At 36.6% G+C, this 16978-nt stretch overlaps 2 protein-coding genes across 3 annotated transcripts; one reads left to right on the top strand and one right to left on the bottom strand.

Annotated features, from left to right (window-relative positions):
* Positions 1-1653: 1653 nt before the first annotated feature.
* LOC140159698 (uncharacterized) lies at positions 1654-5019 on the bottom strand. The gene is made up of 3 exons (XM_072183197.1): positions 4870-5019; positions 2801-3854; positions 1654-2033 (listed from the first exon to the last, which is right to left on the bottom strand). Exons 2-3 carry the CDS (start codon positions 3810-3812, stop codon positions 1945-1947), a joined length of 1101 nt encoding a protein of 366 aa, XP_072039298.1. The 5' UTR covers positions 3813-3854; positions 4870-5019; the 3' UTR covers positions 1654-1944.
* A 309-nt stretch (positions 5020-5328) lies between these two features.
* On the top strand, positions 5329-16506 carry LOC140159682 (thioredoxin, mitochondrial-like). Of its 2 annotated transcripts, none has more exons than XM_072183180.1 (4): positions 5329-5458; positions 11808-11935; positions 13075-13209; positions 13740-16506. In XM_072183180.1, the coding sequence occupies exons 2-4, from the start codon at positions 11820-11822 to the stop codon at positions 13972-13974; spliced, it is 486 nt and encodes a 161-aa protein (XP_072039281.1). In that variant the 5' UTR covers positions 5329-5458; positions 11808-11819; the 3' UTR covers positions 13975-16506. The 2 variants fall into 2 exon arrangements, with proteins under 2 accessions (XP_072039281.1, XP_072039288.1); XM_072183187.1 differs by having other exon boundaries at positions 5374-5465.
* The last annotated feature ends 472 nt before the right edge of the window (positions 16507-16978 follow it).

Here is a 16978-nt window from a genome sequence, read left to right as displayed (position 1 = left end):
AAATGATTAATGGACAATAATATTAGCAAAATTAGATCAACATGCATTATAAAAATGTGTATCCTCTATAAACTCATCAACTTGTCTGATAGTGACTAATAAGTTATGTTATGAATTAAGCATAATTAGTATGTTATGACATGAGATACATTGCACAATAGGAAATTAAGTAGTGACAGTGAATGGCTTTATATACTGTATGATATTCAATTGAGAGGAACATTGTGGGAATATGAAAAACAAGACTATTTAAAAAAAGTATGTTGCCTTTGTATAACATTGCAGGGGTGACAAAACCTTATATGTGACCCCTCAGCACAACTGAGCCCGGATGTCGCCAGTGCCACTATTGAGATATGCTCCATCGAACTTAACAATAAACAATAGGAAACAAAGGATTTATTGACTGTTTTATTGATTTTTCACTACTTAAATGTCAAGTACTATAGACATGATATACATCATTTTAAAGCTAATTTCAAGCAGAATTTTTTGGTTGAATATCTCAAAAATGATGATTGGCGACTTCAGGGCTCAGTTGTGCTGAGGGGTCACATATCTCCAAAAAGTGAAATGTTCAAGAAAATTATAACACTAATGACTGCCTTCCTTCGTCAAGAAAGACACAATGGAGTTACATGGTTTTGATTTATGGAGATACAAGGGTTTTTCACAATACTGATAATAATATGTCCATGGGTAACTATACTGGCTGAAATGTGTACTTATCAAACCTTATAACTACTTATAAGATTTGAGGTTTTGTCGGTACAATTTGGTAAATAAGGGACTGTGGCTTTATTGCCGCAGAGAGACATACAAATCAGTACAAAATCCTCATTTTCACCAAAAAGTGAGATTCAAAGTTTTGTCACCTAGCGATGATAAGCGATTGTACAATAAAGTGTTATCTTATTATTTATTACTATGAAAATAAAAACGATATTATATGTATAATTATGTAAATCAGATGGTGTTAAATTAGTGTTTTTGCTAAGTGGATTTGTATCCATGGTAACAAACAATGACCACTAACTTGCAATCAGAGTAACTTTAATAATACATGTACCTTGAAATGTCAATAAATTGCATAAAAACTGAATAAATTCATAACTGGCATGAACTCATTCAGTTGCATAGATGTTCTGGTGTAAATTGGATTAAACGAGGTTATTTTTTAAATGAAAAACACTATAGCACCTTTATTACCCAGCAAACACAAAACACTTTAAATGGGTTACATTTTAGAGTTTGGTTATGGCAAAAATATTTTAATCTGTATATGTCGGGTTATGTACAGATCTTGAAAACATTTTTAAAACGTTTTGTCTGAAAACACACAATAGTTTCCAAAAATGTTTTGAATGTTATGAAAATGTTATTTGTTATACCCTTTATATACCCTTTGAATAACCTGACTACCTGATATTTAAATGCTTTCTGGCAACCTTTTGCGAATACTGTTGAAAATGTTTCGTGTTTGCTGGGTAAAAGAAGGATGCTCCTGGGGTGCATCATGTCTCAACCAGTCACCAAAAGACCCTTTATCATGTTTATTGAAGTTAGGTTTTTTAACTTGAAAGTACCAAGTCTTATGATTCTTAGATATGTACCAGCACTGCTTATTCTAAAGGTTTGCTCAAGATTTTATCAAATATTTGGGTGTTTTTGTAAATAAACCACTTGGGAAATTGGAGTAATCTCAAAGTTATTATGTTCAATGAGTACTTACTCAATTTCAACACAAGGAAAGAAGTGTACACAGTGTGTTTAACCATGGCAGCTATATCACCCTCCTGATTAAATAAATGATTTATTACATTCATAAAAAAAATTTCACTGCTCAAAATTCTTCCTTGTGGTAAACTTTCTGATTTCACCAAATTGTCAAAACTTTGCACTGCAGTGACTGTACCATATTGGTATGTGTCTAAAATGTCAGAATTAATTGTCTTGCTTTGCTTTGCTTGCAGTGACTTCATCCCATTGTTTCTTCATACGTTGCCTTATCACATTATCTTCATTCCATTTACCTGAAAAATAAACAAACAAACAAAACAGTTAGTGATAGAACCTCATCCAGGTGATATTATTCTACTTGCATCTCACTTCACCATTCCAACCTTTTACATATAGATTTCAATCTTTTGTTCTTTTCCAGTGTGGCTTAGCTGGATAGAGCATTGCTCTCACATTACACAAGTTGCAGGTTCAATCCGGCCAGATGCACTGTGATCAAACACCTTTGTCGTCATGGTGAATGTAGTACTGCTGGTTATATAAATGCATTTTGTTTGTTTTGGGCTTTTTTTCTCAACCAGGGTTGATAAATTTCAACTTTCAAGTTTATAATGCAGAATTTTCAAAGTTAGGAATGACTTGTGACCTGACCTTAGGTTAGGTCACCAAACTACTAGTACTCGTCTATAAACTCAGTTGTATTTGTTTTCCTAACTTCCGTTTATCACACTCAAGGAAACAAAAGGTTACCCCTTTTTCAAATCTTTTTTTTTTCTTTCAAAAGTTGATGTTTTTGCATGGTTGGTCGGGTTACCCGTACAGGAAAGAAAACATCATTTCTGTTAGGCCTGATTTTTCAATAAAGCTTGTAAACCGTTTTCCAATCAGGAATTTTGCATAATGAGCAGTGATTGTGCAATCCTCAACCATGTATGATGATCATAATAATGATGATAATATTAGTTTACATGTTATAATTATGATCATAATATTAGTATAGTTTACACATAACCACACTGCTTTTAAGCAAGTGCATTTGTGTGTTATCAATCACACTTACTGTCTGCATTTCTCTGGACTCCAAATTTAGGCGGAAATATCTCCGTTGACTTTGCTGGTATATCCTCTGTGTAAGATGCTGTATTAAGACTCTTGATATGACCGTAGGATATCCCATTGAATACATCTGACCTTAATGCATTACCCAAAGCAGAATACATAGGGTCTACAGAGTGAACAATGACTGGCGATGATGTTTCAGGTGACGTCCTCTTCTTTCCTGTCTTTCCTGATGGAACAAGATGAAGCGCCCTCTTCACCCGGTCCTCATCTTTCATAAGTTCAGCGCAAAGTCTTGCACCATGAATAGCTCTAATGTTGGCTGGAATTTCAATTCCTACTCCTGATTTTTTGGTGATTTTAAAGGAGCAAGCTGAGAAGACCCTTCCTAACGGTTGAAGATCCTTCCCAACTTGTGCATACTCTTTTCCCTTGTAAGTAAACAATCCTCCTACACCAAGCACATTGCCTGCATTTCTGTACTTGGAGTTGTTTGGATTTGTGTTATAACGTTCATAATTAAACTGTCCTGGTTTCTTTACTATATATTCTGATTGTCCATTATAATCTCTTGTAGAACCTAGTCCAAGCTTGTTAAACTGTTCAGCTAGACTAATATCCTTTGAATTAAGTTTGACGTCTGTTTCATAAGGGGAATAAGCTGTCGTTGGCACATATGTTAAAGCATCAACTGGCACATCTGGTTTAATAAATTTCTGGTCTGGTTCAAACTTCAAAGCATTGTTTTCTAAATCTTTCATCTTTCCAAGCTGAAATCGAACCTTGTGTTCCTGTTTTCTTAATAATTCTTCAGCTTCTTCCAATCTTTGATTTGCATCTTGGGGCATAAACCTGGCTAATTTGTCAGGTTTCTGTGGTGTTCTCTTTGGTTCTAAGTGTTCCTCTTCATGCAAAGCTTGAGGATCTTTGATTTCTACCATTGTTCCAAACAAGCTCCTTGGTGCATTGGCTTGAGTACGCTTTGATCTGAGATCAAACACCTTTGTCGTCATGGTGAATGTGGTAACTGCTGGCTATAAATGCATTAAAAATTTCTGTAATGAAGAAGAAAAACAACATAAAATATGGTCATTTTCACAATAAATATTATATTTGTTTCTGAAGGTCAAAGTTGCTAACTGGTGTAAAACGAGTGAATATTCATATAATAATACTCTCGTAGAGAGGACTGTACTTCAAAGGAAGAAGAAGAAGAATACATAGTGTTAGATAAAATGATTAAACAGTTTACTCCAAAACTACACTATTTTTTGCTCACCTGGGTAGCCTGGGATGTTTTCGCTAGGTCATCTGCAGATGGTGATATGTCATAATATCTTCATCAAAAAGGACTATCCTGATTGTACATGTAGAAAGCATCACCATCTGCTGAAAACACTAATTGACCTTGTGAAAATGTTCCAGATGAGCGAAAAATAGTGTAGTGTTGAAGTTAAGGGGGTACTGCACCCCTGGCCAATTTTGTGCCTGTTTGACATTTTTCTCAAAAATTATAGTGCATTGGTGACAAGTAAGATATGTATATTTTAGGAGCAAGGACTACAACTACTACACTGAAAGTTCAGCAACTCAAGGCAAGTAGTTATTGATTTATTGATCAAATATTGGTTTTTCCTCATTTTTGACTGTAACTCCACAACTGTTGTCTGTGCTGAAATACAATTTCCAGTGCAGTAGTTATTATAGTCCTTGGCCCTATAATATACATATCTTACTTGTCACCTATAAATTATTGTACAGCCCCTTATGGATGATATATAGATCGACTGAACTGGAAGTTGAAGTCTTACTAGAGTACCTGCAGATACACTGAGTGTCCGAACCGGGACACAAGCAATTTACTAGTACTATAGTGTAGCTGTAGTAGAGCAAACCTTTGTATTTCTAAATTCGCTGCACACAAGTACAGCTTTACTAAGCTTAAACATAACGTACAGCTACATGGATCGAATCCATGGGTTCCTACAGTCTGAGGGCCGATCTGAGGGCTGATGACACACATTCGATGGGTGTAACGTACAGTCATGACAGTACACAGTAAAAGCTTACCTTTTGAAGTTGAAGTCAAATCTTCAAACTTTGTCTACTTGATCAGAAAAGAAATTAAGGATGTGTATTAAGTCTGTAACAAGCTGCATAAAATATACTCATATGCAATAGTAAACGAAATGACTATACGTAAAAACCCCGGTAAAAACTTTGGGAAATTGTATAAACTGACACTTCGATTTCGCGAACTTTGTTTACTTTACACATGGGATTGTTTACATGAGTAGAGGTCAAATAAGGTCGTTACCACGTGCAGCCTCTGTCATACTAAACTGTTTATTTTGTAAACTTTTAATACTTTTAAAAAACATCAATTTTAAAATAAGGATTTGAATTTTATGTTTAGCAATAATAAATTATAAATTATAGAAAAGTTCTTAACATTTAAGGCAATAAAATTAAAAACAAAAACTATCTTTCAAGTGGGCGTGTTAAAAGGTCAAAGTTGACTCATCAGCTGTAGTTCCGAACTTCCGGTGCTGAATTTGGCAGCTTCGACACTGACTGAACTCTGGAACTCTGCATGAAACGCAGCTCTCAGCTCACTGCACATCCAAAATTAACGCAATTAACCACTGGCAATACCAAGGTACCCGGTAATCGACTACTTATATCTAATTCATAGTGTGTACGTGTGAGAGTTTATTGGCTAGGCTCTTCGCCAGACAAGTGCATGAGTGTCACAGTGTATGTACATAACTCATAAGCTTATATTTTTAATAATATAATAATAAAATATTATTTATAAGTTTATACTCAGTTAGCGTGATGCGCAGGGCTGTCAACTTTTTGGAATTGCTTGGCGTGAGACAGAGGCGTACCGGGATTTGCCGACTCCAATGTTCATTTTGTACCATGATTATTTGAGCGCTCGGGAATGTGAAAAGGGGGGGGGGGGGAGGAGCAACAAATTATTCATGACGATGCGTGAGATTTTACTCATTTTCCAGCTTTTTATGTGAGATTTACTATCTAGGCGTGAGATTATACTACCTTGGCGTGAGACCGTGAGAAAGTGACCCAATGCGTGAGACTCACGGCCAATGCGTGAGAGTTGACAGCCCTGGTGATGCGTCGAGTAATGATGTCTTGCTGACTATACAGATGAGATGAGATGAGATGAGATTACCGTATAATAATTTTAAATTTTATTATTGTTGCTTTGTACTTGATGTCTTACCATTTTTCTGTATTTTTGTATATGTTGCAAAGCTAAATAAAAACTAAACTAAACTAAATATAATTATGTCTTTATTTAGCCCAGACTTAGCCTTTACTTAAGGCTAGCTTAGTCGGTATTAGGCCAAAAAAAAAAATTGTTGTGTTGCCCTCAACCGTCCGGGTCCTAAATCCTGAAAAATCAGGGTCGCAATAATTTTTTTTTTTTTTTTGAATAATTTTTAAAGATTTGTTCAAAACATCAATGTTTTTCACTTTAAATTAATATTATATTGAAAGACTAGTCTTTAATTGATGTCTATCAGGTATCCAGAAGTCAAAATTGACAAATGTCCCCTAATTGAAGAAGCATTATTTAATATTTGAGGGGATTTTTTAAAATCTGAAGGTTAAAAAAAAAAAAAAAAAAAAAAAAAAAAAAAAAACCGACCGCCTCACCCAACTTTCCCATTTTTCCACTTGAGGGCAACACAACAATATTTTTTTTTTGGCCTTATGCACTTTCAGTTTCCGGTGTGTTTGAATGGGAATTATTTTGCCTACTCGCCACAAGTTTAGGGAGCACATTTCTTCAATATTTTGACAAGTTGACATCAAATGTTCTATTCTATATTGTTTGAGCAAAAAAGCAAACTAAAACAGTACCAACTAGTCACGATTATGCACTTTCAGTTTCCCACGCGTTTGAACGGGAATTGGATTGCGTACTTTTTCGATGTCTAGTGAGCAAATTTTTTCATTATTTTGAGAAAATGATGTCAAATTTTCTATTCTATATTGTTTGGTAATAATGCCTTTTGCCAATAGTATGTTTTAAGTCGTAATTTTGTGTTTTTGATCGCAAAGATCGGATATTTTCGCTCCCGATTCAATTCTGAACCCTTCGCAAGGGTGCCGATTTCGCAGAACTTTGACGATAATTTTGCCTTTTTGGACACTTAAATGCTTTCGATCCTTAATTTTGTTTCAACCGAGTCTTAAATTATCAAGCACAATACAGTTGGTACCACATTTATATACATTGATGAAATTTTAAAGATTTTTTTCAAGTTTCTAACCGGCGCAAATCGTTAAGTGTGTATTTCCCATTGACATCCAAATGGCGTAAGCCAGTCCTCAATATACATAGGTACGGCGTATATAGGACTGGCAAGCGAGTCTAGTACCAACTGACCAGCAGGGAAACTTTGAATGGATCTTAAAAAGATTCAAGTAGTGTACATAACCAAGGAAAATAAATGTTAAAAACTGTTTAATATGTATACAACAACATCCAAAATTTAGGGTTAAAAGACAAAACAACCGACGCTTTCGAGCATAAAAACATCCCTTTGCAAGTTTAAAACAAGTAGCACTAGTAGCTAGCACTGCAAGAGATTAAATGAGAAAGACAGCAAAAGAAAGTGACAAGCACAGTGTTGCCAAAACTTTTCAGCGTCAAGGCGCGGCGCATTGACTCGTCAGGCCGCGTTAAAGGATTCTCAAGTAGCCCAATTTTTAAGCTTCAAAAAAGCGCCTAATACCAGATATTTGGGCGGATTTACTCAATTTAGAACGCAAAACACCTAATTGGGCGGAAAAACACTTGACTTTAAAACTTCCAGTACTTACTGGGAAGTTACTGACCGATCAATAAATGGTTACAAAACCCATTGTAATTTCAATTTGGAGCTTGAGAGACTCAAAACCTTTATAAATCGGCTAAATTGAAAGGAAAATACATCAAATTACTGCCGCTGCCTGAGACTGGCGAAAAGTAGCCCAATTTTAGACAAGTAGCGGCATGCTTTTTTGAGTAGCGGCAAGTGATCGCCAAGTAGCCCAATTGTGCGCCTAAGGCATCACTGGACAAGCATAGAATGAAAAGAAATTAGAATGATAATAAGAACATACAAGGGAAAAATCAATTAGGTGAGAAAAACAGGCATGTGCAAGTATAGCAGGCCAACCAGGTCAAAAAGGGAAAAAGCAAATCTATGGTCAGCCATTCTAGTCAAAAGATAAACAAACCGTAATATATCAAAGGGAAGGGAAAATTTTGAAAAGCCAAAGGCCTAACAAAAAATAAGGACCACAGTTGGTACCATCCGATACCCGAAACTGTACAGCCCGCCTAGGTGGGACATCCAGGACGCACTAACGTCTTCCACGCTGTCGGCTCCGCCTCCCAGACCATACAGCGGGTACCAGAGATACCAAGGTGGTCCGATTTTGCAACAAACAAAAGATTGAAGAAAAACAATGAGGGAGGACCAGAATAACTGACCAAAGAAAATTTGTTTAACGATGACTTTTAACATTTAGACTCAAGAGCTAGTCTATGGAAATAGTTAGTGCTGCTGGGTCTATCAATGGCCATGATCTGTATGTCATCACAAGTGTGGTTTGGTCTGTTGAAATGCCTGGCCACCGGTTTGTCTCTGTTATGTTTTGTGTCCCCACAATGCTCCAGTAATCTAGTTTTCAAGGCACGTTTGGTCTCGCCAACATATTGTTGTCCACACTTCTTGCAATTGATGAGATAAATCACGTTAGTCGAAAGACAATTTAGGGGGTGATTGATGTTAAAATGTTGACCAGTAACATAGCTCAAAAATCTTGACTTGAGACTGTGTGCTGTGTACAGCATGTATTGTGTTTATGTTCGCATGCCGCACACTTGTTACATGGCTGGAACCCTCTCGACTGGACCTGAGAAGTTGGTTTCATGGCCGATCTGACTATAGCATCTTTGATGTTTTTCTCACCTAATTGATTTTTCCCTTGTATGTTCTTATTATCATTCTAATTTCTTTTCATTCTATGCTTGTCACTTTCTTTTGCTGTCTTTCTCATTTAATCTCTTGCAGTGCTAGCTACTAGTGCTACTTGTTTTAACCTTGCAAAAAGGATGTTTTTATGCTCCCGAAACGTCAGTTGTTTTGTCTTTTTAACCCTAAATTTTGGATGTTGTTGTACATATTAAACAGTTTTTAACTATATTGTTTGGCAATAATGTCTTTCATGCTTTTGCCAATAGTACGTCCAAAGACTGTTGTAATTTTGTGTTTTTGATCGCAAAGATCGGATATTTTTATTCCCGATTCCAATTCTGCACCCTTCACAAGGGTGGAGAATTCGCCAGAACTTTGATGATAATTTTGCCTTTTTGGACACTAAAATGCATTCGATCCTTAGGCCTAATTTTGTTTCAAGCGAGTCTTGATTTAGCAAGCACAATAAGCTATAAGGTGGGTACCAATTTTATTGATGAAATTTTGAAAAAAATTTTTGAATATCTGACCTGCGCAAACCGTTAAGTGTGTATTTCCCATAGACAGACAAAATGGCGTGAGCCTGTCCTTGGTACGGTATGTATCGTAGGACTGGCGAGCGAGTCTAGGCTAGCTAGGCCTAGGGGGTTTTAACTTATCGGGAATACATTATCACTCATGTAGCTAACATGATGTATTTGGCATTTTGGGGCTACAACTTCATCAATTCTGCTGTTTTCTTCATTTTTTGCTTTTTCATTTCAAAAATATCAAAAATGACAATTTGAATGACTATGTCTATGACTTTTCCTTCACTTTTAAGCAATTTATAAACAATTTTTATTTATTGTGTCAGTTCCTGAGAACTGACACCTTCTAATACAGGTTTGACGATCATGTGACAATTCAAATCATATTGAATTGTCACATGATCTGTAAAAATATCGATATCAATATCAATAGGCCTACTATTTGCAGCAACGAAATAGACCACAGCTGATGTACTAGACTGTCTATTTGAATAGTATCGGGAGCATAGCCGCGCGCATGTGCGGAATCTAGTCTCAATTCTAATGTAAATTGCAGGTAGAAGGCAAAAAGCAACATTTTTAGGCATTGTTGACATGGTGCCTTAGCTAAAGAAAGTTTCCTACTATAAAGACCTAACTTTTGTGATGGTTTGTAGTATGTTTGAAGGTACAAAATTAACAAAAAGGCGCCCGGTTTAATATACCGCCGCGTTCAGCAACTTCCAGCAAGTCATCATCACGACACTTGTAAACAAATTTGAAGAATAGAAGGCTGACGCTATACCAAAACACATGTGTAAGTGTATAATTATTTAATGATAAATGAACTACCGGTACAACTAAAAATGTTCCTGTCAGTGCTGCAGTGCAAAACTTCTCATGCAATTCCATCTTTAACATTACATTCAAATAATAATTAGGCCTACTTTATAAATTGGAACTGACACCAATTTTTTTCAGGAATATCTTGTTTACACTTTCGCTGGGATGAATCATTCAGATTGATTGATTAATTATACTGGGTTTCAGAGAAGAACAGCAGTCCTTTGACGCGAGCGCCCTGTTAATGAGCGACATACACAGACTGAACTTTGTGTTCACTTCAAGAGTGCCTATCTGTGCCGACCAACGATTTGATGCACAACCGGCCAATCAGATTATCGGACATTGCCATGATTGTCAGACGATTGATTCAGCCAACAAGGTCTTAGCCAGCCATACATTTGCCCGCCTTTAAGACTAATCTAATTTTAGACGAGTAGATTTAATGGATTTTACAGATGTGATAGCTTGGGACTAATTCAAGTGACATGTAAAGGCCAAACCAGTGACCATGGGTATAGACAAGTTGTTTTATATGTGAGGGTCAAATTTTGGTATAGACGAATCCATTTTCACGCATTCCTACACCTCAATGCTATAGCCATAGCTGGGTCCCCTCTTAGGTCTATTCCCCCTAAAATGTGAAATGATGTGGCCTTGGCGGGATATAATTGGGGAGTGTGATTTCCATGGACAATTCCGTCGATCTGGAGATCACAAGATGTATTCAGAGTGCCACCAGTGCCTTTGGATCTCTGGAAAAAAGAGTATGGTCCCAGCGTGGTATAAGACTTGCGACCAAATGTAAACTGTATTGTGTGTTTGTTCTACCCTGTCTCCTGTATTCTACTGAGACTTACACACTCTACCGGAGGCATATCAAGAAGTTAACTTCCATTCAACTTCACCACCTTAGATGTATCATGGGAATATCATGGCAGGACCGAGTTCTTAACACAACAGGGGAGAGGTGCTTCAGAGAGCCAAAATGGAGAGTGTAGAAGCCACCCTAGTGAAAAGCCAACTGCGCTGGGTCGGTCATGTCGTGAGGATGCCTGAGCCTGATGAAAGACTACCAAAAGCTGTGATGAATGGTGAACTCACAGGAGAGAGAAAATGTGGTGGGCAGACACTTTGGTATAGAGATGTTGTGAAGCATCATCTGAAGACAGCTGACATGGATGTTGAAACATGGAAGACGAAAGCTGGTGACCGGGTCAGTTGGAGGAAGAAGATCCATGATGCTGGGAAAACAGTGGAGCAGAAGCGAAAGGAGAAGTACCTTGAAGGATGGAGAAAGAGACACCCATCAACTTTGACAACTGTGCCTTCATGGACCACGATGGGCAGCCGATGATGATGATGATTTGACAGGAGATAACTTTGGGAAAATGCCCCGATTTCCCCCTTTGTTCTGCCCCTATCCTGTCATTCCTTGCACACAATATGAAAACTCAAGTAGCCATATTTTTTTTGTTCACCCAATCCTCTATTGATGGTAGAAAAAAGACACTTAAACATCACGGCAGTTCAACTTTAGGAATTTTTTATCCATTACAGGCATCGTTTTGAATCCAGGAAATGCAATATATGTACTGGAATTGCAGACTGCAGGGTATTTTAAACAAGATATTATTGTGATTTGTATTTTCAGTGAGGATCAAATATGGCACAAAAAGCTGTGTGTAGGTTAGCTGTTATCAGGTCTATGATGACTAGGACAAGTGGAACAAGTACTACTGGTAGTGTCTTACAAACCAACTTTATTAAACCCAACCAAAGGTAAATAATTATAATCAATCTCCTCTATTCTAATTATAATGGTGATTCATCATTGATTTGAACACCTGGGAAGGGAGTTCAAGCTTTCATAGCTGTTGAATTTATTTGGCATCTTGAGTCAGATCTAAGGACTGGCAGACTGGTAGAGAGGGCAAACTTCACCCAAAAGTTTTGGGTGAAAAAGGATAAAGAATTTATGTTTTATCAGTCATTGTTGGGATCAGGTTTTTGTGACAGATTACTTCTTAATGCACCTGTTCAGCAAGTAAACTTTTGCGTATTTACCCCTGATAGTGCATCATCTTTACTGTGCAGGTTAGTCATTTTTGAATTACACAGTAAAGATGTGTGCAAATTGTGCATCAGGGATACATCATCAGTGGTAATACAAAAAGGCTTCTTTACCAACAAAGTGAATTACCTGGATGTTGTGCCCCGAGGATGTCAGAACCAGGCTGGTTATGTGCATTTTACATAATTTACCTGAGAAATTCTGAAAAGTTAATAGTTGACATTAAGTATAGCCTGACATGATTTCTTGTGATTTTTCTGTGATTTCTTTGTTTTTATAATAAAAATACATGAAGAGAAAAAAAAAGTACATCCTGACATGAATTATGTCATTTAGGAATTCATATTTAAGGGCCATGATGACCACCAGTCATCTTGGTTTGTTAACCGTGCACAGAAATCATCAGCCCTCGAATTAACCCATGGCACCCAAGGCATTTTGCCGTGGGTGCCCACCCCCACTGCCGTAATGCCCTCAAAATATGTCCTTTACCCAAGGCAGTCACTTGCCGTGCCCTCTAATGAAGTTGCTGTCTGTGCCCCAGCCCTGCCCCTTCATTATAAAATCATCTATCTATGTTTGTGTGTGTTTTCTTCACTTTTGAAAAATTGCCTTGGTGCCCTTCTCAAATTTTCAACAGTTGCCATGATGCCCTCTTGAAATATTACAAACTGCCCTGCTGCCTTGCCTTTTAAGTGAAAATCCAAGGCAATTTTCAACTTGCCCTAAAAAAGTTGCCGTGCCCCTTCAGATCCTTAATTCGAGGGCTGGAAATCATGTAATATCAAAGTCATCACTTTGTTGGGTTTTGATAGCTGATTTTTTCTGCTTGTTTCCACCATTGTAGGTTGTGGCTTCAACAGTGCTCTTCATACAGTTCTGATCAGGGGTCAGCAAGCATCTTCAACATTCAAGATTCTGATGATTTTAAGGACAGAGTTCTGAACAGCAAAATTCCATCAGTAGTTGACTTCCATGCAGGGTAGGGTTATATTGTTTCTTATTGCAGCAGCATTTTTTTATCAACTTCACCAATAATGGGTGAAAATCAGGTTTTTTTATGGTCAAATTAAAAAAAAAAATTTTTTTAGATATTTATTTGGGTTAAAAAGCTGGTGTATTTTTTCTCTCAAAACTGAGCAAATATGACCTCACAGGTGGTTCCATCAAGTCTCTGCAATTCTAAATAAGTATACTTATTTTGATTCTTATTGCAACAGGATTTTTTTTTTTATCAACTTCACCAATAATGGGTGAAAATCAGGCTTTTTTATGGTCAAATTAAAAAGCTGGTGTTTTTTTTTTCTCCCAAAACTGAGCAAATATGACCTCACAGGTGGTTCCATCAAGTCTCTGCAATTCTAAATAAGTATACTTTGGTATACTTCAGACCAACAATATAGCAGTTATGAGGCCCAGGGTGAAGATCAACCTTAACGTATATTCATGCCTGAATAGTATTTCAGCCAGAGTATTGGATAATGTTTTTTTTTCTCATTCTGTTTCATGCAGGTGGTGCGCTCCATGCAAAATGCTTGCTCCACGGTTGGAGAAGGCCATTGAAGGAACAAAAGGCAAAGTTCAGCTAGCTAAAGTGGACATTGATGAGAACACAGACCTTGCCATAGACTATGATGTGAGCTCAGTGCCCACTGTACTCGCTGTGAAGGATGGGAAGATTATTGATAAATTTATAGGATTACAGGAAGCGCATTCACTTAAATTGTTTGTTGAGAATCTGTATTAAATTGTGATACCAGATAGCCGACTTCATGAACTTGAGAGGTGACATCACTACATACAGTCTGTTACCAATGAAGGAAATGAGTTACTATAAGTACGGTACTTTTAAAGGCCCATTCAGTGATCCCAGCGTAAGTGTTACAAAATTAAAATTGGCCGTGAGACATTTTCGAGAGAATAAAATCATTACATGTTCAATTCGCCGGCAGATCCGCCACAAGCTGTTGTGGCGTGTGGTGGTGAACTCAACGACATGTAATTGTGGATGTGGGCTGGTTCAAATCTGAACGGTTCTGATTTTTTTCTCTCCTCTATTATAATGCCAGTTTGTCTGAGCTCCATTTCCTTAAAATTAAAATTGTTTATAAATTGCCTAAAAGTGAAGGATACATCATTCAAATTGTCATTAAGTATATTTGAAATGAAAAATAAACAAAGAAAACAGCAGTATTGACTATCCATATACAGTAACAAATGTGCAAAAACCAGAATTTTGATGATTTGTACGATCCTCCCAAAGAGCAAGTCACTGAATGGGCTCTTAAAGTGGATATTATAAGGTTTGCAACAGGGTATGCTTATATCACGTGTTTCTAAGCAATGGCATTGGGCTAAGAAGATGACACAAATTTATAACAACTATAAATGGTAGACAAATTGGACAATTGGTGTTACAATACTGCCTGAACATGACTGAAGGGCACAACAGACATCTGAGATAATGGTCAAAGCATACTGCGCACAGAAAGTATCCAAATACTTGGGGGAAAATATATCATAATTTTAAAACTAAATCATATTTGGGAGAATTTAAAATGAAGGTCCAATTTAAAACTTGCACGTTCGCCTATACAAGGAGAAAAGATTCTAATCGAGAGCATGTGATGACGTTGCACAGCTGTTGTAGATGGCGATTACACCAAATATTGATGGGAACATGGAAGCTAAAGAACTGAAACAAAAGGAACTAAACAAAAGAACTAAATAATTAAGTTGTGAAAATTACGAAGAAAAAAGTGAAAGAAAAACTTACTGCTTCAAATAAAGCTTGACTGAAGAAAATGTGTAGTCTCTTTGTTGGGCTTGTTGGAATCTTTTCTGCTTGTATAGGGTCAAAGTGTCACTCTTAAAATTAGACCTTCGTCCATTCAAATGCTTTGCTTCTAGAGGTCGCATTAGATTCAATATAATATATTTGCAGGATGAGACCGTGCAATGTTTAAAAAAAAAAAATTTACCCAAATATGGTTTAAAAAAAAAAAATGGTTTTGGATATACAATTAATTCCCAAGGGTTGGATTTGGGTTAGCAATTTGAAATTTGGTATTTCAGACGTCGTGTAGATTGTAGGTATACTTTGCTTCACTTAAGTCCAGTAGTGATGTAGGGGAGTATTTTGCTGGTCGCAGTTTCAAATCACGGGGTAATGTTAATCGCACAGAGCATAAACTTACATGGGGGATGTTTTGACACATTTGCGATCATGCAACTGCAAAAAAACATTGATGGAGAGGAGGCAGTGTTACAATGAGTCCTCAAAATACTGATGGTTTGATTTGGGAAATAGTGCAAAATATTTTGTACCATTTTCTGAATGAAGAGCAGTCAATATTTGTATCATTTTTTTGGAACTAGCAATGATTCATTCATATAGCACAATGAAATTTACAAAACCACAAAAAGTTATATGTCATAGTTACATATTTATTGATGTTTTTCAACCTAACAACATCATGTGTTTAAATTATATTCACTTCATAAGTTCATATCATGAAAATATTATTCTGAAAATTGGTAAAAACAGTGCACTATTCAATGTTCAATATGATTTGTTTGGTGAACCCAATACTGCAAAAACATGATGTTAACAATAAGTAACAAAGTATACTTTTGATATTTCGGCTATCATATCAATTTATACATAATTTGGATGCATCCATCTGACAGCTGATTATCAATGGGTGCATATATATTTATACATTTCTAAAAGCTTTTTATACACAAATTCGACGAGCCACATTCCTACACCTCACTGGCGGCCATAGCTGGGGCCCATCCATCCATTTTACGCGACGCCAGTATCATAGGCGTGCAGCGTTTACCGCTCCTGTGATGCCGCGCAAGTGCTATGCGCTCGCGATAGTGGGTGTCTTAAAGAGGTGTCTTGGATCACAATCCAAATGGACTAAGCTAGTTTGGCGCGGATGCCCCCAGCTATGGCCGACTTAATCCTACCCATCGCTTGGCTCGTCGGATTCGTATAGATATATGTGACCTGTTCTGACAAAACCAGGAACAAGTCGCATTTTTGACATTTCATGATTTGAATAAAAATGTAAGCACTAGACAATAAGCTTTAAAATGATACCAAATTATATACAAAGCATCAATACTTTTCAAGATATGGATAATTTTGTAAATGATACCTTGATATATTTTGCCAAATTGATATTCTGAGGAATAGGCTAAAAGTTTCCTGCCTTACACAGGATTGAATAGGGATTATCATAGTTCCAACTGTTAATTATTGCTTAAATAAACCTCTTTTTAATAAGTACTTAAGGATTTGAAAGTCCATTTAGTCCCACAGTCAAATACCATGAAATTAAGAATGCCAAAATTTGATTTTTTTTATGGGAATAATGTCATCTTTAAAGGCCTATAACTCAAAAACATGCCTGGCGACTTGTTCTGGGTTTTGTCGGAGCTGGTCACATATCTTTGATTTTATGAATATACATATGATTTTGGCAAATAACTTATGCATTATAATAATTTTATAAGGTATTTGCCAAATATGAAAATAGTGGGATGGCAGTAATGATATCATAATTGAGAATAATTGTATGAATGAACAAAGATGAATAAAGATACAGAAATATCTCTCACTACTGCAAGTTGGTCAGTTTTCAGGTGTAAGTGTGAAAGAAGTAATCAGAGATGCCACTTTTCAAATTTTAGCCTGAATTCAGGTTTTTTGTGAGTCCAAATTCCCACAGTTTTATTTA

Source organism: Amphiura filiformis, chromosome 1, assembly GCF_039555335.1.
Source record: "Amphiura filiformis chromosome 1, Afil_fr2py, whole genome shotgun sequence".
NCBI classification, from domain to species: Eukaryota; Metazoa; Echinodermata; class Ophiuroidea; order Amphilepidida; family Amphiuridae; genus Amphiura; species Amphiura filiformis.
The sequence above is the reverse complement of the archived record's forward strand: the minus strand, read 5'-3'. Positions and strand labels throughout refer to the sequence as shown.